Raw genomic sequence first — 24,638 nt, forward strand, 5'->3', positions numbered from 1 at the left:
AAAGCAGGGTTTGGGCCAAATGATCTGCAAAATGGGTCTTTTACTACTCTAGTATTTACGAGTAACCGATGCTATTCCTTATGAAGTCTCAACTCCTGGTTTGAGCCATGTCTGAAGAGGTGCCCTAACTCCAATACCCACTGAACAGTTTGGGGTCAGTGGGACCCTGTTTGTACAGACGTCTGTGTCTTCCAGCTCTTTAGGACATAAGCACTACTGCTATGGAAGAAAGGAAACCTAATTTCCCATGCCTTGTCCCTTTTCTGGAAAGGGCATGGCGTAGTGTGGGCACCACACTTGCCCCAGCCTTCTGGCGAGAAACACCACGACCTTCCCTGCTCCCCGAAAAGAGCTTTTCTCCAGTTGGGTCTAGATGCGCCCTTCCCAACCAGGGCGGATGGCCAAAGACTCCGCTCCCTTGCAGGGTAGGCTTGGAAAGGCACGGAGCCCGCCTTCCTCGGGAGCGGAGCAGGTGACGGGCGGAGGGCAGGCAGCGCGCTGGGTTAGTTACCTGGCGCTGGGCGGGGCAGGCGGGAGGCGGGGGCGGAGCCGGGGCGAGATCTCAGACTGTGATTGGGCCGCTCCGCGCCTGTCTCCATGTGCCGCGCAGCTGAGGCACAACATTCAAGCCCGGGGGCGGGGCCGGCGCCCGCCGGGAGGAAGCGGCCGCCCGGCAGCTGCGGGGCGTGGGGGTGGCGGCGGCGGCGGCGGCTGCGGCTGAGGCCAAGGAGCCGGTGGCTGTGGTGGACGCAGCGGCACCTCAGCTAGTGACAGGGCTCCGCCGCGCCCCCTTGCTGGTTCCATGGAGGCGGCAGCGGCGGCGGCGGCGGCGGCGGCAGCGGCGGGTGGGGGCTGTGGCTCCGGGCAGCCACCGCTGCTGCTGAGCGAGGGCGAGCAGCAGTGCTACTCCGAGCTCTTCGCGCGCTGTGCCGGCGCCGCGGGCGGGGGCCCCGGGTCTGGGCCTCCCGAGGCCGCCAGAGTCGCCCCCGGCACGGCCACTGCAGCCGCCGGCCCCGTGGCTGACCTGTTTCGGGCGTCGCAGCTGCCATCCGAGACGCTGCACCAGGTGGGTCCCTCCGCCTCCTGTCCCTGCGGGTCTGTAGGGCAGTGTCTGCGGGGGCGGAGGTTGCGAGTGGGGCGACAGGGCTGCCCCCCAGGGACCCGGAGGCCTCGGCCAGTTGTCAGAGAACTCTGCAGCCGAGGATGGCGGCGACGCCCTTGTCCCCGGGGGACACCAGCCTCCTCCGCAGCTCAGCTCCTCGCCCAGTCAGTGCTGGGTGCGCGCTCCCCATCTTCCTTCCCTGAGACTGTCTGACACTCCCTCCCCTCCCCCGGCCATTTCTGGGGTTCTGCAGCCGCCCAGACCCAAAGTTTGTCCTGTTCTGGAAGTGGTGTTTGTTTTGGCTGCCGCCTGGTTTAACCTCTGCTCGCTGCTCCTGCCCCTCCCTCTCCTGAGTGGGCTGTCGGGGTGCCTTGCTGGGATTTGAACCTGAAGGGTGTGTGTGTCTGTAGGGTTCGAGGCCCAGGGCTGAATGTTGTCCTCTCTATGTAGTTGTGATATATACGTATCTACGATATGTAATTGCCCATAACATATTTCTAAATATTAATATTAAATCGAAAACCTTAATGACAAGTTGCAGAACAGGGACATGGGACTGCAAGAGGACATTTGTCAAGTCAAAACCAAATTTCCCATTCGAGGCTAGAGGTGGACTTCAGAAGTCCACCATGGGAAACAGCTGTAGTTTCCCATCTATCATTACTTGGACTTGAAATAGAATTGAAAGGTAAGGGGTGTCATAGCTACCACCTTTTGGCTGTTCTATACTTGGAAAAGGACTAGGGGATGATACATACCAGGCGCTGTGTTTGTTTTGTGCTTTCCTTGGAGCAAGACTAATTGATAAGCCTTTGTCTGTCATTTCATGTCACCAGCACTTCATGGTGATAAGATTGTTAATATCAGGTTCAAAACGTGAAATGAAGCTTTCCCTAAAAGCAATAGTATGAATGTTATTAACACCAATGGAATATTTAGAGTGGCAAGTGGTATTTTAAAATCTAGTTTCAAAGGAGAACTGAGGGTTTTATGGTTCACTTGCAATGTCATTGTGTTCATACGTATTTTTAAAGAACTTACTTAAGACTGCGTTTTATATTGCTAGAGTGTTTGTACTGCTCTATGTTTGTGAGCGTAACTTTAAACACTTTGTAATCTTTCACCCTTTTGAATTTGGGATTTCTGAAAATATAATTAGTATTCACAGAACTTAGCATGGCTGTTCGTCCCTAAAAAAGTCCTTGATATACAGACAGTTCTGCCATTGCTGACGAGTAGTTGAGCTGGATCAGGTGAAGAGAAAGTCAGTGCCTTAAAACACAAACCGTGACTATTACTTGAGGCCCTCAGAATACTCCCGAGCATAATACATTTATTCAATGCTGTAACTGCTTCCCAGCTGAAAGAGGAATAATTGACTGAGGCTATGCAGCAAGTAAGTGACAGCTGGGTACCTATTAAGGCTTATTTTGTTGTCAGTAATGCATCAGATAAGAGGAGGTGGGTATAGTAAATCTGAATATGTTGGTTGATGCCTCCTTGGGAATTGGGAAGAAGGATTTCCTGATGTTAGAACCCATGCTTTCTTGAGGTACATATGGTTTTAAAAGGACCCAAGGCACAGTTCCTGTGCGTGAATGAGATTATATTTTTGATGTCCAGTTGAAATCTGCTTGCAAAAGACTGCTTCAGATACTGGCAAAAGGGGACATCCCTACAATATTGCTTGGAGTAAATCTCTCAGAGCTTGAAGCTCCTTTATTCAGGCTAGCAAAGCAAAACACATCATCCCCCTTCAATCCAACAAAATTACCATAACTCATTATTCTTGGTACAGGTGAACATGAACATTGAAGGCATCCCGGACCTGTAATCCTAAGAGAGTCAAACAAAGTCAGCAACCAGCAGACCCCTAATTTTCACCGATCACTTTGGTGGTGGTGGTGGTGTGTGTATGCTCCATCCACTTTAATTTGTATTACCCTATCAGTGTATTAGCCATTCTTTAAAACAAACATAGATGTTTTTTATCCTTTCCCTGTTAAACAGGAACCTGTAAGTTGAGATTTAAGTGCCCCGACAGGTATAACTGCTCAAATCTTGGAGGCACTAACCAGCCCTGGTATTTTCTATGGTAACAACCAGGTTTTCCTCTTAATAAGCATACAATTAAGATTACCATAATAATGTTCCAGGAAGAATGAGAATCTTGCAGTCTTACCACAAGTAAATGGTCTATAAAAATATTTATTATTTATTTATTTATTTTTTGAGATGGAGTCTCATTCTGTTGCCCAGGCTGGAGTGCGGTGGTGTGATCTCAGCTCACTGCAACCTCTGCCTCCCCTGTTCAAGCGATTCTTCTGCCTCAGCCTCCCGAGTAGCTGGGACTACAGGCGCATGCCACCTCGCCCGGCTAAATTTTGCATTTTTGGTAGAGACAGCCTTTTACCGTGTTGGCCAGGCTGGTCTCGAACTCCTGACTTTAGGTGATCCATCCACCTTGACCTCCCAAAGTGCTTGGATTACAGGCGTGAGCCATCGTGTCCAGCCATAACATATTTTTTAATAGGCTATTTTTTTTTTAGAGCAGTTTTAGGTTCACAGCAAAATTTAGCAGAGTACCCATATATCCCCTGCGCTGACACACCAGTAGCTTTCCCTACTCTCAACATCCCACACCAGAATAATAGAGTTTTTACAATCAGTGAACCTACATTGACACATCATTATTCCCCAAAGTCTATATATTAGGGCTCACTCTTGATGTTGTACATTCTGTGTATAATGACATGGATCTACCATTGCAGTATCATACAGAATAGTTTCACTGCTCTTAAAAATCTGTGCTCTATCGATTATCCCTCCCTCTCCACTAACATGTGGCAATCACTGATTTTTTTTTTACTGTCTCCATAGTTTTGCCTTTTTAAGAATGTCATATAGTTGGAGTCATACAGTATATAGACTTTTCACAGTGGCTTCTTTCATGTAGTAATATGCACTTAAGATTCCTCCATGTCTTTTTATGGTTTGGTGGCTCATTTCTTTATAGTGCTGAATAATATTCCATTGTCTGGATGTACTACAATTTCACCTACTGAAGGATATCTTGGTTGCTTCCAAGTCTGGGCAATTATGGATAGACCTGTTATAAACATCTGTATGTAGGCTTTTTTGTTACATGCAAGATATAAGCTTTTGACTCATTTGGGTAAATAGCAAGGGGGCATGATTGCTAGATTGTATGGTAAGAGTGTATTTAGTTTTATAAGAAACTGCCAAACTGCCTTCCAAAGTGGTTGTACCATTTTGCATTCCCATCAGCAATGAATTGGTCTCTTTACAGAGTATTTATTTTCCTTTGCTGACTTATTTTAACAGCAGGATTCTAGCACTAGGTGGAAAACGTATATGAGTTTCTGAGGTATGTCAGGTACTATCCTAGGTGCTGAGGTTATAATAGTGAATCCAACATAATCTCTGTCTTCATGGAGTTTATGTTCCCATGCAAATGTTTTTACACTTCAGAGTTTTTATTTGGTTGAGAAAAGACTTGAAATATAACATCCAAAAATAAAATGTCAGCCTGGTGCTGTGGCACACGCCTGTAGTCCCAGTGCTTTGGGAGGCCAAGGATGGGAGGATTGCTTGAGGCCAGGACTTTGAGATCATCCTGGGTAACATAATGAGACCCTGTCTCTACACAAAATAAAATAGCCGGGCACGGTAGCATGTGCTTGTAGTCCTAGCTACTCTGGAGGCTGAGGCAGGAGAATTGCTTGAGTCTGGGAGTTCAAGGTTATAGTGAGCTATGATCGCACCATTGCTCTCCAGCCTAGGCAACAGAGCAAAACCCTGTATCAAAATGAAGTAAAATAAGCCTGTCAAACCCAAACCAAATACGTTGTCAAACCGAGACCTGATTCTCACCACACACTATGCCTTCTAGTAAAATGCTGGCCTTTGAATACCAACAAAATACTTCATAACCTGGGAAACCAACTACTCTAACATTTGTTGCTCTGTCTTGAAATACTAAACAAAACCATTACCTGTTCATAGACATATTTTCTTTTTCTAATTTAAAAGTGTTCCATTCTGCCATTTTCCACCTAGTGCTAGAATCCTGCTCTTAAAATAAGTCAGCACAGGGAAATAAATACTCTATAAAGAGACCAAAAGACCTTTTAAAATAGGCTATGGCCAGGCCCAGTGGCTCACACCTGTAAATCTCAGCACTTTGGGAGTCTGAGGCTGGAGGATTGCTTTAGCCCAGGAGTTCAATACTAGCCTGGGCAAGATGGCAAAACCCCATCTACACACACACACACACCCTCTACCTACCTCTCTCTGGGGCATGCCTGTAGTCCCAGCTATTCTGGAGGCTGAGGTGGGAGGATCCCTTGAGCCCAGGAGTCTGAGGCTGCAATGAGCCATTATGACACCACAGCACCCCAGCCTGGGTGAGAGAGTCAGACCCTGTCTCATTAAATAAATAAATAAATAAATAAATAAAAATCTACCTTAAAGCAGAAATTTTTGTATTTGATGTAATGAATTAACAGACCACTTTATAATATCTATCTTTTAGGATAGTGTCAGTCTCTTGGAATGCTGTGTATATTCGAAGTCATCATTAAAATTGGTTTTCATTTAAAATATTTTTAACATATACACATCTTATGGGAGTTTTCTTTTAAAATTCAAAAATGAGAACATTATTTTTTCAAAGCCAAGTAACAGAAGAATATATAAAAAAGTCAATTTTGTGCATATCTTTTTACATTTCTTTCTATGCTCATGTAAAACATACATGACTTATGTAATTGTACACATATGCTCCAGATCTCATCTGTATTAATTTTTTTATTATACTTTAGTTCTGGGATACACTTGGAGAATGTGCAGTTTTGTTACATAGGTATACATGTGCCATGGTGATTGCTGCACCCATCAACCCATCATCTACATTAGGTATTTCTCCTAATGCTATCTCTCCCCTAGCCCTGCACCCCCCAATAGGCCCTAGCGTGTGATGTTCCCCTCCCTGTGTCCATGTGTTCTCATTGTTCAACTCCCACTTATGAGGGAGAACATGCGGTGTTTGGTTTTCTGTTCCTGTGTTAGTTTGCTGAGAATGATGGTTTCCAGCTTCATCCATGTTGGTTTTCATTTTTATCGTAGTTAATTCTTGGACATTAAGGGGAATAATTATAAAACACTGTTGCTTCCATATCAAGGGAAATCACTGAATGGTTAAAAAAAAAAAAAACCAGTAAGTGTTGTCTGATTGTTTAAGCAGCTTTGATTGAGGTAAATAAGTAAAACAAAGCTGTGAGAAGTAGGAAATATTTAAAAAATCTGTGCACATGCCCTCACCTTTGGGGAGGAGTCTTCTGAAGGCTGTCTTCTGATTTTTTGAAGCAATTGTTTAATCATTAAAGAAAATTGTAGGTAAAAGACAAATTCTTGTGAACTTTCGCTCATTGCTAGATTATTAGCTAGAACTATTTTTAAAAAATGTAAATGAAACAACTTTATATTTTTACATCTTTAGATCGTATAATTTTATAACTATACTTTAGGGAAATAGAGGCCAGCATATTAAAACAGTAACTAAGGGCTGGGTACGGTGGCTCATGCCTGTAATTCTAGCACTTTGGGAGGCCGAGGTGGGCGGATCAACTGAGGTCAGGAGTTTGAAACCAGCCTGGCCAACATAGCGAAACCCCATCTCTATTAAAAATACAAAAATTAGTTGGGTGTGGTGGCACATGCCTGTAATCTCAGCTACTCAGGAGGCTGAGGCAGGAGAATTGCTCGAACCAGAGAGGCGAAGGTTGCAGTGAGCTGAGATCACGCCATTGCACTCCTGCCTGGGGGACAAGAGTGAAACTCCATCTCAAAAACAAACAGACCAAAACAAACACACACACACACACACACACATGTAACTAGGATTAACTATATGCTGTTTTAGATCGACAGTGTTACTTTTTTCTAAAAGAGAATGAATGCCAGCAGATGTAGGAAGTACCAGAGCTAAACCATTGCCAGGTTAAAAGGAGTACCTCTGCATAACAGTTACTTGTTGACTCTTTTGTAATAAAATATTTCAAGCATGTAAAACTAGAGAGTTACCCAAGAAATAACTGTGTATCCACCACTCCGTATAAGTAAAACAGCCCAGCTAGAGTGAAAGCTTCCTATGTCCCCTTCTCTGGTCCCATTCACCTCCCTCCGTACCCTGGAGGTTACCAGAGTCCTGAACTTGGTGTGCATGATTTGAAGATTTCTTTCTACTTTTATTGTATGTATATGTGGATATATATATTTGTGTATATATAAATCACTAAAAAATATATTATTTTGGATGTCTTTTTAACTTGAGGAATATTGTATTCTGTGTAACCTTCTGCAACTTGCTTTTCCTCCCATTGTTATGTTTTTGGAATTCATCTTGTTGACACATGTAACTTCAGTTCATTTATGTTTCCTTTTAAAAAATCTTTACTACTTACGTTTACAATGACTCATTGTTACAGTGCAGTAGAGACCCTTATGCCGAAGGGAAGTAGGTGGCATTTTTCCTTATTTATATAGAATGTCACATGACTAGAGGACTGTTCGAAACGTGTATGAAAATTAAGAACACCTTCATAGATAGCAGAATGCACACTTATATTCTTGATTGTGCTAGGGGATGTTTGAGCTAATTAATTGACTTTCATGGGCTTTCTTTTTTCTTATCTTTTTTTTCTTTTTCTTTTTTTTTTGAGACAGGGTCTTGCTCTGTCACCCAGACTGGAATGCAGCAATCTGATCATGACTCACTTGTAGCCTCAACCTCCTGGGTTCAAGCAATCTTCCTGCCTCAGGTCCCGAGTAGCTGGGAATACAGGTGTGCAGCACCAAGCCTGGCTAATTTTCTTTTTAAAAATTTGTTGTGGAGATGGTGTCTCATTATATTGCCCAGCCTGGTATCAAACTCTTGGGCTCAAGTGATCTCCTGCCTCAGCCTCCCAGAGTGTTGAGGTTACAGGTGTGAGCCACCACACCCTGCCATTTTTCATCTTTTTAAAAATGGAACATCTTAAATAAGCAAGTAGATAGAATAATGCATTAAACCCTGCTGCACTTGCCACTTAGGCTCAACAGCTATCAATGCATGGTTAATTCCATTCCATCTACATTTCTATCTTTGTTCCCTCTCCCCTTTGTTATCTGGAAGCAAGTCTCAAATATCATATGGTTCATAGGGCTTATCTTTAAGGAAGGAACCAGGGTGGGAAGAAGGAAATGGAAACATGCAGGGGTTTAGGTTGGCCAGAAAAGGTACCTGTGGCCTATGGTCAAATGGCAAGACTGATAATGGTTCAATACTGTCAAGCCTTTGGCTGTCATGGAGATAGACATGCTTGAGAACTGATTTAGAATAGTTGGGAAACCTGTAGGGAGATTGAAAAAGTAACCAACTGAAGACCAGGAATATAAGATGGATTTGAACATTGTTCTAGTTTCACACCCCTAAGTAGGGGCTGTCTATTTTAAGGGTGTAGATAATTGGTTTTGAGGAAATCTTGGGTTGTTTTGCTAATTATTTATACCTTTTTTTTTTTTTTTTTTTGAGACAGAGTCTTACTCTGTTGCCCAGGCTGGAGTACAGTGGCATAAGCTCGGCTCACTGCAACCTCCGCCTCCCAGATTCAAGCAATACTCCCTGCCTCAGCCTCCCGAGTAGCTGGGACTACAGGCGCCCACTACCATGCCTGGCTAATTTTTATATTTTTTAGTAGAGACGGGGTTTCGCTATGTTGGCTAGGCTGGTCTTGAACTCCTGACCTCAGGTGATCCGTCCACCGTGGCCTCCCAAAGTGCTGGGATTACACCACGCCTGTGGCTGTGAGCCACCGCGCCTGGCCTATTTATAACTTTAAAAAGAGGGTTTGGTTCCTTTCCAGGGTTTTTCAGACTGTCTATTTGTTTCGTATAGGCAAGTTTCTCATGTTTTGTATTTATGGCATTCTATTATTCATACTTATCTATTGGTGGACAACTAATCAACCTGGGGTGCTCAGGACTGAAGGGTTTCCTGGGGCATGGAACTTCAGTCTTCAGACAGTCCTAGGCAAACTGGGATGGTCACCCCCTCTCTTGGTTGCTGCATTCGTTATCTATTGCTCTATAATGAATTACCACAAACTTAGTGGCTTAAAGCAGCACACAGTTATTATCTCCCAGTTTCTGTGGCTCGGGAGTCTGGACATGGCTCAGCTGGGTCCTCAGCTCAGAGTTTCATAAAGCCACAATCAAGGTGTCTGGAGCTTGGAGACCTCTGTGGAGGTCCAACACTTGGTTGCAGAATTCAGTTCCTTGTGATTTTAGAACTGAGGCTCTCAACTTCGAGGCCTCCTGCAGTTCCCTCCACATGGCTTTCTCCATAGTCAATTCACAACATGGCTGTTGGCTTCTTCAAGGCCAGCAGGAGAGTGTCTCTCTCCAGTCAACTCAGACAAGTGGCATCCCATCACCTTTGTCATAGTCCATTAGTTAGAAGCAAGTCACAGGTTCTGTCTGCTCTCAAGGGGAGGGGATTATACAAAAGAACAGATACCAGGAGGTGAGAATTTTGCGGGGGACACCTTGGGATCTTTTCACCACACTTGCTTTCCAGGATTTGTCTGAAGTAGAAAATTATTCTGTTGAGCCTTTTTGTGGCCAGAATATACATATGTTTTGCTCAGCCACTAATTTAGAATTCCTTTATCTTTTTAAGAAACATTTTCATGCATAATTCATCCTAAGTAGAACTGGCAAATATGTAACTTCTTAGGTATTTTCAATTTTAGTCTTTAGGCAATTGTTTTTCCTCTTTAGTAGGAAGCAGGGAAAAAAAAAGTGGAAAAGCAGATGCGAATGCCCTGCCTGGCTACTCCTGCACGCAGTGCCCTAAAGCAGGCCTTCTCAGCCTGGGTCAGTTCAGGGGTCTGTGAATTTAGATGTGGAAAAGAACTACATCTTTTTTTTTTTTTTTTTTTTTTTTTTTTTTTAACTAACTGCCCTTCCCCCAACTGAGATTGAGCACTTCCTTCTATTATGCATGTGAGCAAAAAACCACAGCAGTTTTTTTTTTTTTTGAGACAGGGTCTTGCTCTGTCACCCAGGCTGTAGTGCAATTTCACAATCTTGGTTCACTGCAGCCTCTGCCTCCTGGGCCCAAATGATCCTCCCATCTCAGCCTCCCAAGTAGCTGGGACTACAGGTGCATGCCACCACACCCAGCTAATTTTTGTATTTTTTGTAGAAATGGGGTTTTGCCATGTTGCCTAGGCAACAGGGTTCACTGTTTTCGGTCAAATGACAGCAGTGCTGCTGGCAAGTCCATGGTCAGGAGTGAGAGTCCCTCAGGCTGCTGTAGTCCCTCCTCCTCCAGTCTGTCCTGCGGGAAGCTCAGAGTGAATGGATGCTCAGCTGTTTCCTCTGAGACCTCATCAGGGACAGTTCCTACAGTCCCGGCTCTGAGCTCTGCTCCTGACTATTTTATCTGGCCCTCTCAGCTGTGCTTCACTGCAAAGGAGGAAGGACAAGCCCCTCTGGGGCCAGTGCCAGCTGCTTGTTTGGCCTGTTTTATTTACTACTGCTATCTCTACTTCAGAGACTTGGACTAGAACATAGACCTGAAGAAAAAAGCCATTTTAACAGACTTGAGAAACTCAGCCATCCTCATAATATAATTCAAAACCAGGAGAGGCCATTATTAACACTAGGCTAGTAGGAAATGTTCACTTTGACTGATTTCATTTGTAACACTTTGCCACTGGTTTACAAGAAAAATACTTTGGTTCAGTCTCCTGAAGGTAGGTAATTAAATGTTTCACCTGTGTTAATTTTCCAAATAATTGAAGTGAATCCCATAAATGCCAGCAATTAAGAATTGTTGTTTTTGGCCAAGTGCATGTCTCACGCCTGTAATTACAGCACTTTGGGAGGCTGAGGTAGGCCAATCACTTGAGGCCATGAGTTTGAGGCCAACCTGGGTAAAATAGGGAGACCTTGTCTCTGCAAAAAATACAAAAATTAGCCGGGCTTGGTGGCATGTGCTTGTAGTCCCAGCTACTTGGTAGGCCGAGGCAGGAGAATTGCTTGAATCTGGGAGGTAGAGGTTGCAGTGAGCCAAGATTGTGCCACTGTACTCCAGCCTAGGCGACAGAGGCGAGATTCTGTCTCAAAAAAAAAAAAAGGTTGTTTCTTAAGTGCAGACCTTCTGAGATGTGTAGTGCTTGCCCCATGCCTTCAAAATAACATATTTCATACAGTAATCTCTTTGTCTCTCCCTTACTTCAGAGTCAGCCTTGTAAAAAACAGATGATGATACAGCAACAGTTTTTTGCCCTTGGAGGTGTTTGGTGTGCTCTGCTTTTTGAGTTTTTTTTTTTTTTTTTTGGCTTTCTTTAAAATTATTTTAAAATGTTTTAACTCCTCTCCTTTGCGTACTCTCTGGTACCCTTATAGTCCCAATACTGAGTAAAGCATGTAAAATTTAGCATGTGGATGTTCAAGTCTCTTTTATTCTTTGTTCTAGATCAAGATGTTTTAGTCTCAGCATGACTGACACTTTGGGGCTGTATCATTCTTTGTTGTGCAGGACTGTCCTGTGCATTGTAGGTTGTCAAGTAACATTCCTGGTCTCCACCCACAAGATGCCAGTAGCTATTCTTGTGATTGTGACAACAAAAAATGTTTCCAGACATTGTCAGATGTCTCCTGGGGGAACAATTTAGTTCTACATATATGATGATAACAACCATGGTAGCAACCGACATTTATTCACTGAATACCATGTATTTGGTTTTATCATATACTTTGTAAAATGTCTGTCATTTAATTCTCACAACTAAACCATAAGATAGTTATTGTATCATCCCCATTTTGAAGAAAGCAAAAGCTGAGGCACTGAGGTTCACTTACTTGCCCAAGGTCACATAGATAAAAGTGACTTCTTGAAATACTTTTCATAATATATATGGGTTGAATCTCAGTCTTAATTGAGGAGACAGACTGAAAAAGGATGTAAAAACGGGAGTTTCCTGACGATATCTCAATTGAGAGGCTATTGCTTTCATAGTGATTCTGTGTAAGTGCTGGAATTCTTGCTTAAACGAGGTGATTCCATGGGCATGTGTCTGAGTAAAGGACTTGGATCATTTCTAAGAAGCTTCTGTGGCATGGTGAAGCAGTACATAGACAGTCTAACATCAAAGATAACTGATCAAACTTTGAAACCAAGGAAGCCATCGGAAATTGGAGTAAGGCTGTGTATCACTCAGGGGCCCACAGGAAATGGCATGCTCAAAGGGTTTTGGTGAAAACAGGAATGTTGAGGCATGAAGGGACTAGCAGCAGGAAGCTATTGCCATCCCTAGACCTAGAGGGGCAAAGGGAGGGATTGTCGTTGCTGGAGCTGTGAAAAGTACTCCCTCTACAGGAACAATAGTCATGAAAGAATACAGCCTTTGCTAGAACTATGGCCAGAGAGGGGCTAATGGGATGAGGGGATGGGGGAGAAGTAACCAATTTCTGTTTCCTGCCCTCTGATTTGCTGCAATGCCTTTCATTGTTCTAGCCCAACTAGAAGCCAGAGGCAACAGAGCCTGGGTGTTGAAGCTTATCGAGGTTAGCCTCTTGGGCTGAGTGGATGAAAAGGCCTAAGAGTGGTTCTAGGGGGCAAATAGAGCAACAGCCAGCACAGGCTATGAGCAGGAGTGGGAAACACTACCCTGGATCCTAGGGAGGATAGGCCATGGCCAGTGATAGGAGCAATCGAAGTCTTTTTGTGCCAGAAAGAGCCTGGGGATACAGACCTCCATGAAGGAGAAGAGGGGGTTGAATAGGAGTGACTGGTTAATCTGAGATTCTTCCTATTTCTCCAAGGAAGCCTTGAGGAATGTGGGGTTGTCTGTTTGCATTTGGATATGGAAGTATGTGTGTGTGTATACTTTTATTTATTTTGAGACAGGATCTTGTTCTGTCACCCAGGCTGGAGCACAGTGACACCATCACAGCTCACTGCAGCCTCTACCTCCTGGGCTTAAGTGGTCCTCCCACCCAGGCCCCCCCAGGTAGCTGGGACCACAGGCATGTACCACCATGCTCGGCTGGTTTTTAATTTTTTTGTAGAGACAGGGTCTCACTATATTCCCCTGGTTGGCCTCACTCCTGGGCTCAAGTGATCCTCCCACTTTGGCCTCCAGAAGTGCTAGGAATACAGATGTGAGCCACTACACCCAGCCTGTATGTATGCTTTTTGGTCAGAGTGAGGCTTTCCACGAGTTGCAGTGTTTGTCCTTATTCATGACACTGGAAAACATACAACAATGGAGTGACCCTCTTACAGATTCTGCTAGGAATAGCTACATATGGTGGGAAAGGTTGCTATGGGAATGGAGATAAATTCAAGGCAGTAGAGAGTGTTTTATAATGTTTAGGGGTATGGCTAAGCATTAGTTTTGCTTTTTCTTTCCCAATAGGATACGATTTCTGTAGCAATTCTTCCTTACCCAAAAATAGCTATATGTGCTCCTGAAAAGTAAAAGCCTGGGACCAGATGGCTTCATGGCTGAATTCTACCAAACATTCAAAGAAGAGATAATACTAATCTTTCTTAAATTCTTCCAAAAAACAGAATTAGAGAGAATACTTCCAAACTCATTTTTTGAGGCCAGCATCACCCTGATTTCAAAGCCAGACAAAAGATACCAAGATACCATAAGAGGAGAAAACCACAGGTCAGTATGTCTGATGGACATATATGCAGAAATCCTAAATAAAATACTAGTAGACCAAATTTAACAACATCTCACAAAGATTATACACCATAACCAAAGTGGCACTTATCCCTGAGATGCAAGATTGGTTTAATGTATATAAAACAATCACTGTAATACGCCACATTACCGAAATAAGAGATAAAAAACAAGCCAGGTGTGGTGGCTCACACCTATAATCCCAACACTTTGAGAAGCTGAGGTGGGAGGATTGCTTGAGGTCAGGAGTTCAAGACCAGCCTGGGCAACATAGTAAGATACTGTCTCTACAAAAAATTTAAAAAAATGAGGTGGGTATAGTGGCATGTACCTGTAGTCTCAGCTACTTGGGAGGCTGAGGCAGGAGGATCACTGGAGCCGAGGAGTTTGAGGCTGCAGTGAGCACTGATTGTGCCACTGCACTCCAGGCTTGTCAGCACAGTGAGACCCTGTCTCTAAAGAAAAAAAAAAAAAAAAAAGAGAACAACCCATGATCATTTCAATACATGTAGAAATAGCATTTGACAAAGTTCAACAGCCTTTTGTGTTAAACATTTTCGACAAAATAGGTTTAAAAGGGAATTTCTTCAACACATTAAAGACCATTTATGTAGAGTCCACAGCTAATATCATAATCAGTGGGGGAAAACTGAAAGCTTTTTTTCTAAGATCCGGTGCAAAGCAAGGATGCCCACTCTTGCCACTTTTATTCAACACAGCACTGGAAGTACTAACATGAGCTACCAGACAATAAAAAGAGATAAAAGGCATCTAAATTGGAAAAGAAGAAGTAAAATTATCCCTGTTTGTAAATGTCATGATCCTATATGTAGAAAACCCTGGACTCCACAAAAGTCCTCTTAAAACTAAAAAATGAGTTCAGTAAACTTGCAGGATACAAAATCAGCATACAAAAATCAGTTACATTTCTTTGCACCAGTAATAGTCTATCTGAAAAAGAAATCAAGAAAACTGTCCCATTTATGATAGCATAAAAATTATCAAATACTTAGGAATACATGTAACGAAGGAAGTGAAAGATCTGTACATTCAACATTATAAAATATTGATAAAGAAATTGAAGACACAAAAAATTGGAAAGATATCCCATGTTTATGCATTGGAAAAATTAATAGTGTTAAATTGTCCATACTGCCCAAAACAAAATACAGGTTTAATGCAATCCCTTTCAAAATACCAATGGCATTTTTCATAGAAATAGAAAAAACAATTCTAAAATTCATATGGTATGACAAAAGACCTAGAATAACTAAAACAATCTTTTTTTTTTTTTTTTTTTTTTTTTTTTTGTTGAGACGGAGTCTTGCTCTGTCGCCCAGGCTGGAGTGCAGTGGTGCAATTTTGGCTCACTGCAAGCTCTGCCTCCTGGATTGATGCCATTCTCCTGCCTCAGCCTCCCGAGTAGCTGGGACTACAGGTGACCGCCACCACACCTGGCTAATTTTTCGTATTTTTAGTAGAGACAGGGTTTCACTGTGTTAGCCAAGATGGTCTTGATCTCCTGACCTCGTGATGCACCTACCTCGGCCTCCCAAAGTGCTGGGATTACAGGCATGAGCCACCGCGCCCGGCCAGCCAAAACAATCTTGAGAAAGAAAAACAAGGTTGGAGGCATCACACTTCCTTATTTCAGATTATAATACAGTATGAAGCAGTAGAAATCAAGATAGTATATCCTGGCATAAAAACAGACATATAGATGAATAGAATAGAACAGAGATCCGAGAAATAAACCCAAGTATATACAGTCAACTAATTTTTGACAAGGCCACCGAGGAGACGCAGTGGGGAAAGGATAGTCTCTTCAATAAATGATATCGGGAAAACTGGCTATTCACAGGCAAAAGAATGAAGCTGGATGCTTATATACAAAAATCAACTCAAAATGTGTTTTTAAAATATACAACAAAACCTCAAAATGGAAGAGAAGACCTAAATGTTAATAACTCAAACCATTGAACTCCTAGAAGAAAACATAGGGGAAAAGCTCCTTGATATTGGCCTTGGCAATGATTTTTTGGACATCACACCAAAAACACAGGCAACAAAAGCAAAAATAAACAAGTGGTGCTACATCAAACTAAAAAGCTTCTGCATGACAAAGGGAACAATCCGCAAATAAAAGGGCAGCCTATGGATTAGGAGAAAATATTTGCGACACACAGATATATATATCTATATATCTCTATATATGTTAATATCAAAGGATATTAAAGTAAATATCAAAGGATATTAACATATATAAGGAGTTAATATCAAAAATGTATAAGGAACTCCCAGAACTCAATGGTAAGAAAACAAATAACCCGACTGAAAAATAGGCAAAGGACTTGATTATTCATTTTCCCAAAGAAGCCATACAGGTTATGAAAAGGTACTCAATATCACTAATCATCAGGGAAATGGAAATCAGAACCACTATGAGATATCAGCTCATACCTTTTAGAATGGCTATTAGAAAGACAACAGATGACAAATGTTAGGGTGTGGAGAGAAGAGAACCCTTTTATACTTTCATAGATTGGTACAACCATTATGGAAAACGGTATAGAAGTTCCTGAAAAAATTATAAGTAGAATTACCATATGATCCAGCAGTTCCTCTGCTGGGTATGTACCTAAAGGAAATGAAGTCAGTGTGTCAAAGAGATGTCTACACTCCTGTGTTCATTGCAGCATTATTCACAATAGCCAAGATATGGAAACAATTTAAGTGACTGTTGATGGATGAGTGGCTAAAAATATCATGGCATACACACGCACATGCACAGATGACAGAATATTATTTAACCTTAAAAAAGCATATCCTGCTATTTGTGACAACATGGATGAACTTATGCTAAGTAAAATAAGTGAGACACAGAAGGAAAAATACTGCATAATCTTTTTTATCTAGAACCTGAAAAAAAGAGTCAAATATATAGAAACAGAATAGAACCATGGTTATCAAGGGTGGGAATGGGGAGGAAATGGGGCGATGTAGGTCAAAGTGAACAAACTTGCAGTGATGTAGGCCTAATAAGTCTAGAGATGTACAGCAGGAGGACTGTAGTTAATAATATTGTATTGTATATGGAAAATGTGCTAAGAGTAGATTTTAGGTGCTCTTACCTCTTCTCCCTACAAAGGTAACTATGGAAGTTGATGAGTATGTCAGATTGCTAACTGGTAGTAATCATTTCACTATGGACATGTATATCAAAACATCATGTCATACACGTTAAAGTTATGCCATAAAAATAGCTATATGTGGGCCAGGCCAGGCATGGTGGTTCATGCCTGTAATCCCAGCATTTTGGGAGACTGAGGTAGGAGGGTTGCTTGAGGCCAGAAGTTTAAGACCAGCCTGGGCAACATAGTGAGAAACCCGCCTCTCCAAAAATGTGTTTGAAAATTAGCGGTGTGTGGTGGTGCATGACTGTGATTCCAGCTACTCGGGAGGCTGAGGCAAGAGGATTGCTTGAGCCCGGGAGGTCGAGGCTGCAGTGAGCTGCAGTTGCACCACTGTACTCCAGCCTGGGTGACAGAGTGAGACCCTGTCTCTTAAATAAAAAAAGATTAAAAAATAGCTGTATGTGTATATGTATACATTCAGGATTTGTTCTATTTGTTTTTCTTTTTTTTCTTTTTTCTTTTTTCATAGGCAGCGGTCAATGGCCTAAGGATTTTATTTATTTATTTATTTATTTTTTTGAGACAGAGTCTTGCTCTGTCGCCCAGGCTGGAGTGCAGTGGTGCCATCTCGGCTCACTGCAAGCTCCGCCTCCCGGGTTTACGCCATTCTCCTGCCTCAGCCTCCCGAGTAGCTGGGACTATAGGCACCCGCCACCTCGCCCGGCTAGTTTTTCATATTTTTTAGTAGAGATGGGGTTTCACCGTGTTAGCCAGGATGGTCTGGATCTCCTGACCTCGTGATCCACCTGTCTCGGCCTCCCAAAGTGCTGGAATTACAGGCTTCAGCCACCGTGCCTGGCCTGGGATTTCTTTATACGTTGCTTAAATCCACTAAGGCTCTATTGAGGAAACCATGCCTTAAAAATCTTACAATCCTCTTCATATATTTTAAAGGCAAACGCAAAGAAATAGCTTTGTTCTGTTTTGCATTCTTCATGGGTTAACATATCTTCTGGAAAACTTGTTGCTATGGCAATGGGATATTATCTACCTCGGTAATGTACTACATAAAAATAGCCCTTTGTGTTTGAGAATGATGTTAGTGACAGGTGGTTGGGTGAATGTATAGTAGGCTGCCTTGTCAAGAATACTTTCCCAACATTCCTTTGTTTAAAGTTGTGAAATCAAAATGAGTATTAAGTTTTTTCTCTCTCAAAATGTAATTTTATCTGGAAAAGGCAGGCAGTGGTGTTCTGTTTAATTATGAATTACAAGCCTTCCTTTGCAGGTCAGGTCAATATGATGATTGAAGCCACCTCTCACTGTAATAAGTAAACGACTTCTCTACTCTTTGTGTTAGGGTGTGCAGCACAAGGTTGTGCTGGGGGGCTGGTAGGGATAATTTTCCCATTCTTGAACACGTGGTTCTTCCTAAGCACCTCTTACTTACAAACCAAGAAGTAGGAAGTGGTCAGGTGGAAGAGATGAGCTCTGAGCTGTTAATCAAATCTGAATTTCTTGTAGGTTCTTAGGTGGAACAGTTCCTTGGGAAAGGTCAGATTTCCATGTTGCTTTTAGTATTGAATTCACACATGTAGCCAAGGATAGAATCTGACGCAAATCTTAATTTTTCCTTTGAAAAATCCTTTGGGCAATTTCTTAGAGCAGTAACTCTCAAACATTTTGTCATCATCGTCTCACCTTTCTTCTACTTATCAAAATGAGTATTGATTTAATTGTAATGAGTAAATAACAGCTTCCTGCTACTGAAATGAAATTTATTCTAGCTTTGAGAATTTGAGAGACCCTCTTAAGAAAATACCACAGCTGGAAATTTGAGACCTAAAAGTAATACAGTTTGAGTATCCCATATCTGAAATGCTTGGTACCAGAAGTGTTTTGGATTTTGGATTTTTTCAGACTTTGGAATATTTGCATTTACATAATGAGATATCTTGGGGATGGGACCCAAGTCTAAACACGAAATTCATTCGTGTTTTATATATACCTTATACACATAGCCTAAAGGTAATTTTATACAATATTTTAAATAAGTTTGTGCATGAAACAAAGTTTCGACTGTGTTTTGACTATGACCTGTCACATGAGGTCAGGTATGGATTTTTTCTTTTGTGACCTCATGTCAGCACTCAAAAACTTTCACATTTTGGAGCATTTTGGATTTCAGATTAGGGATGCTTAATCTGCAGCTCTAGTTCTGATATGCATGGTACTACTGCAGAAATGGAACCATTGCCTTTGTCTTTTCTGTTGGAGTCAGTATGGATATCTTGCTACTAATAATATCAGAATAAAGTGTTGAGTGGTTTGCTGGGTGTCCAGTATTACTTTTAGAACATTTTATGTATTAACTTATTTATTCCTGTAAACATTCTTGACAGTTTTTGTGACTATTTCCCAGATGAGTCGTACTGTTAGCATGCCTTTCTGTTTCTGGTGAGTAAATATTCTTCTGTATTGGAAGACTTGCTTAGTGGTATGTTGAAGTGTTCTTCATATTGAAAGCATTCTTCTATCAGGAGTTGACACAATTCAGCCTGTGGGCTAAATTCATCCTGCCACCCATTTTTTGTATGTTTTATAAGCTAAGAATGGTTTCTGCAGTTTTAAATGATTGGGAAAAAATAAAAAGAATAATTTGTGATGTGAAAATTACATGAAATTTAAATTTCGGTTTCCATAAACAGTTTTATTGGAACACAGCCACATTCATTTGTTTACATATTGGTATGGCTGCTTTTGAACTAGAGTGGCGGAGTCGAGTAGTTGTAATAGAGACCATATAGCTCCCAGACCCTAAGAAAAAGTTTGCCAATCCCTTCTCTATATTCTTCTATATCTAGAATGGCAGATGGTCCTCAATAGTAATAGCAGATTGGTCAGGTGTCGTAGCTTATGCCTGTAATCCCAGCATTTTGAGAGGCCAAGGTGGGATGATCACTTGAGCCGGAGTTCCAGATCAGCCTGGGCAACACAGTGAGACCTAGCTCTACAAAAATTAGCGAGGTGTGATGGTGCGCGCTGGTGTCCCAGCTACTTGGGAGGCTAAAGTGGGAGGATTGCTTGAGCCTGGGAGGTAAAGACTGGAGGGAGACGTGATCACACCATTGTGCTCCAGCCTGGGTGACAGAGTGAGACCCTGTCTCAAAAAATATACAAACAGGTTGGATTTATGTAAAGGTTCATATGTATATGAATTTTCTTTTGGTATGCAATATATTTTTCTTTCTTTCACTAAGCGTTTCTCTTGTCATAAGCTTGGTTTCATGTACTATGGCATATCGCAAATATACTTGATTTCAGCTCTTCCCATACCCATATTGGTTTTCTTTTTTTTTTTTTTTTTTTTTTTTTTTTGAGACGGAGTCTCGCTCTGTCGCCCAGGCTGGAGTCTGGAGTGCAGTGGCCAGATCTCAGCTCACTGCAAGCTCCGCCTCCCGGGTTCCCGCCATTCTCCTGCCTCAGCCTCCGGAGTAGCTGGGACTATAGGCGCCCGCCACCGCGCCCGGCTAGTTTTTTGTATTTTTTTAGTAGAGACGGGGTTTCACCGTATTAGCCAGGATGGTCTCGATCTCCTGACCTCGTGATCCGCCCGTCTCAGCCTCCCAAAGTGCTGGGATTACAGGCTTGAGCCACCGCGCCCGGCCCATATTGGTTTTCATAATAATCATAACCCTTTCCAAATGAGGGAGAGTAATGAATTTTATCATTTTGTTAGTGTGCTTCCTTTGCTAGATCAGGAATTATATTTCCTAGTAATTATAACCCTCTTTATTTTTAACTATGTTACTTTCTACTTTTGGGCTTTCAGCCAACATATAAATATTGACGGTTTAATAATCTGAACTAAGCCAACTGGACTGATTGTAATATTTTAATTTAATAAATCTTGCATATGGTTAAGATTACATCTTCTACATTCATCAGGTTGGATTTAATACACTCACCATAATCAAATCTAGAACATTCTTGCAATTATTATTATTTTTTAAAAGGTTTTCGCCTTTGTCTCGTTTTCCCACTTTTTTTTTTTTTTTTTTTCTTTCCGGGACAGAATCTCTCTCTGTCACCCAGGCTGGAGTGCAGTGGTGTGATCTAGTCTCACCGCAACCTCTGCCCCCTGGGTTCAAGCGATTCTCCTGTCTCAGCCTCCTGAGTAGCTGGGACTACAGGCGTGTGCCACCACACCCAGCTAATTATTTGTATTTTTAGTAGAGATGGGGTCTCACCATGTTGGCCAGGCTGGTCTCAAACTCCTGACCTCAGGTGATCCACCTGCCTCGGCCTCCCAAAATGCTGGGATTACAGGCATGAGCCACCGTGCCTGGCCTGTTTTCCCACTTTTTAAAGTAACAGTCTTACTGAGATGTAATTCACATACCATATAGTCACCTATTTAAAGTGTACAATTCAATGAGTTTGGTATATTCACAGAATTGTGCAACCATCACCACTATTTCCAGAATATTTTTGTCACCTGAAAAAGAAACCCCATATTCACTAGCAATCACCTCCAGTTCCACCATTCCTAGGCAGCCATGGATCTACTTTTTGTCTATGGATTTGTCTATTCCAGACATTTTATAGAAATGAAATCATATAGTGTGTGGTCATTTGTGATTGTCTTCTTTCACTTAGCATGTTTTAAATGTAGCATGTATCCGCACTTCTTATTGCCAGTTCTATTGTATGGCTATACCACATTTTATTTATCAGTTCATCAGTTGACAGACATTTGGGTAATTTCCATTTTTTTGCCTATTATGTATAATGCTACTCTGAACATCTGTGTATAGGTTTTTGTGTGGACATATGTTTTTATTTCTGTTGAATATATACCTAGAGGTGGAATTGTTGTGTCATATGGTAACTCTGTGTTTAACCTTTTGAGGAACTGCCAGGCTCTTTTGCAAAGCTGCTGTACTATTTGACATTCTCGTGAGCAATATATGAGGGTTCCAATTTCTCCACGTCCTTACCAACATTTGTTATTGTCTGTCTTTTTGATTATGGCTATCCTAGTGTTGTGTAATGGTATCTTATTGTGGTTTTAAGTGGAATTGCCCTGATGACTAATAATGTTGCATGTCTTTTCATATGCTTATTGACCATTTGTATATGTTCTTTAGAGAGATGTGTATTTAGATCCTTTGTCCATTTTAAATTGGGTTATTTGTCTTTATAAAATATTGAATTGTAAGAGTTCTTTGTATGTTCTGGATTCAATACATATGATACAATACATATAATACATATTTTAGTCCTCAGATAAATGATTTGCAAAAATTTTCTTCCATTCTGTGGGTTGTCTTTTTACTTTCTTTCTTTCTTTTTTTTCTTCCCATCAATTCATCATTTATATCAGGTATAACTCCCAATGCAATCCCTCCCCCCTCCCCCCTCCCCCCTCCCCTGATAGGCCCCGATGTGTGATGTTCCCCTTCCCGAGTCCAAGTGATCTCATTGTTCAGTTCCCACCTATGAGTGAGAACATGCGGTGTTTGGTTTTCTGTTCTTGTGATAGTTTGCTAAGAATGATGGTTTCCAGCTGCATCCATGTCCCTACAAAGGACGCAAACTCATCCTTTTTTATGGCTGCATAATATTCCATGGTGTATATGTGCCACATTTTCTTAATCCAGTCTGTCACTGATGGACATTTGGGTTGATTCCAAGTCTTTGCTATTGTGAATAGTGCCGCAATAAACATACATGCGCATGTGTCTTTATAGCAGCATGATTTATAATCCTTTGGGTATATACCCAGTAGTGGGATGGCTAGGTCATATGGTACATCTAGTTCTAGATCCTTGAGGAATCGCCACACTGTTTTCCATAATGGTTGAACTAGTTTACAATCCCACCAACAGTGTAAAAGTGTTCCTATTTCTCCACATCCTCTCCAGCACCTGTTGTTTCCTGACTTTTGAATGATTGCCATTCTAACTGGTGTGAGATGGTATCTCATTGTGGTTTTGATTTGCATTTCTCTGATGGCGAGTGATGATGAGCATTTTTTCATGTGTCTGTTGGCTGTATGAATGTCTTCTTTTCAGAAATGTCTGTTCATATCCTTTGCCCACTTTTTGATGGGGTTGTTTGTTTTTTTCTTGTAAATTTGTTTGAGTTCTTTGTAGGTTCTGGATATTAGCCCTTTGTCAGATGAGTAGATTGCAAAAATTTTCTCCCATTCTGTAGGTTGCCTGTTCACTCTGATGGTAGTTTCTTTTGCTGTGCAGAAGCTCTTTAGTTTAATGAGATCCCATTTGTCAATTTTGGCTTTTGCTGCCATTGCTTTTGGTGTTTTAGACATGAAGTCCTTGCCCATGCCTATGTCCTGAATGGTACTACCTAGGTTTTCTTCTAGGGTTTTTATAGTATTAGGTCTAACATTTAAGTCTCTAATCCATCTTGAATTAATCTTCGTATAAGGAGTAAGGAAAGGATCCAGTTTCAGCTTTCTACTTATGGCTAGCCAGTTTTCCCAGCACCATTTATTAAATAGGGAATCCTTTCCCAATTTCTTGTTTCTCTCAGGTTTGTCAAAGATCAGATGGCTGTAGATGTGTGGTATTATTTCTGAGGACTCTGTTCTGTTCCATTGGTCTATATCTCTGTTTTGGTACCAGTACCATGCTGTTTTGGTTACTGTAGCCTTGTAGTATAGTTTGAAGTCAGGTAGCGTGACGCCTCCAGCTTTGTCCTTTTGACTTAGGATTGTCTTGGCAATGCGGGCTCTTTTTTGGTTCCATATGAACTTTAAAGCAGTTTTTTCCAATTCTGTGAAGAAAGTCATTGGTAGCTTGATGGGGATGGCGTTGAATCTATAAATAACCTTGGGCAGTATGGCCATTTTCACGATATTGATTCTTCCTATCCATGAGCATGGTATGTTCTTCCATTTGTTAGTGTCCTCTTTTATTTCACTGAGCAGTGGTTTGTAGTTCTCCTTGAAGAGGTCCTTTACATCCCTTGAGGGTTGGATTCCTAGGTATTTTATTCTATTTGAAGCAATTGTGAATGGAAGTTCATTCCTGATTTGGCTCTCTGTTTGTCTGTTACTGGTGTATAAGAATGCTTGTGATTTTTGCACATTAATTTTGTATCCTGAGACTTTGCTGAAGTTTCTTATCAGCTTAAGGAGATTTTGGGCTGAGACGATGGGGTTTTCTAAATATACAATCATGTCATATGCAAACAGGGACAATTTGACTTCTTCTTTTCCTAACTGAATACCCTTGATTTCTTTCTCTTGCCTGATTTGCCCTAGCCAGAACTTCCAACACTGTGTTGAATAGGAGTGGTGAGAGAGGGCATCCCTATCTTGTGCCAGTTTTCAAAGGGAATGCTTCCAGTTTTTGCCCATTCAGTATGATATTGGCTGTGGGTTTGTCATAAATAGCTCTTATTATTTTGAGGTACATTCCATCAATACCTAATTTATTGAGCGTTTTTAGCATGAAGGGCTGTTGAATTTTGTCAAAAGCCTTTTCTGCATCTATTGAGATAATCATGTGGTTCTTGTCTTTGGTTCTGTTTATATGCTGGATTACGTTTATTGATTTGCGAATGTTGAACCAGCCTTGCATCTCAGGGATGAAGCCCACTTGATCA

At 41.7% G+C, this 24,638-nt stretch overlaps 1 protein-coding gene across 13 annotated transcripts in view; it reads left to right on the plus strand.

Moving 5' to 3' along the window:
- The first annotated feature begins 652 nt into the window (after positions 1–652).
- Positions 653–24,638, plus strand: part of REPS2 (RALBP1 associated Eps domain containing 2) — a 202,051-nt gene continuing 178,065 nt past the window's right edge. For 12 of the 13 annotated variants that reach the window (XR_004058326.1, XR_004058328.1, XR_004058327.1 and 9 more), the window contains exon 1: positions 684–1,066. Coding sequence is in view for 9 of the 13 variants with exons in the window: in XM_030933821.1 (XP_030789681.1) it covers positions 803–1,066 (264 nt within the window). In the remaining 4 variants the exon portion in view is untranslated. Of the gene's footprint in view, positions 1,067–24,638 lie in introns of all 13 variants that reach the window. The other variant, XM_030933824.1, reaches the window with a different exon arrangement.

Source organism: Rhinopithecus roxellana, chromosome 7 (genome assembly GCF_007565055.1).
Source record: "Rhinopithecus roxellana isolate Shanxi Qingling chromosome 7, ASM756505v1, whole genome shotgun sequence".
NCBI lineage: Eukaryota > Metazoa > Chordata > Mammalia > Primates > Cercopithecidae > Rhinopithecus > Rhinopithecus roxellana.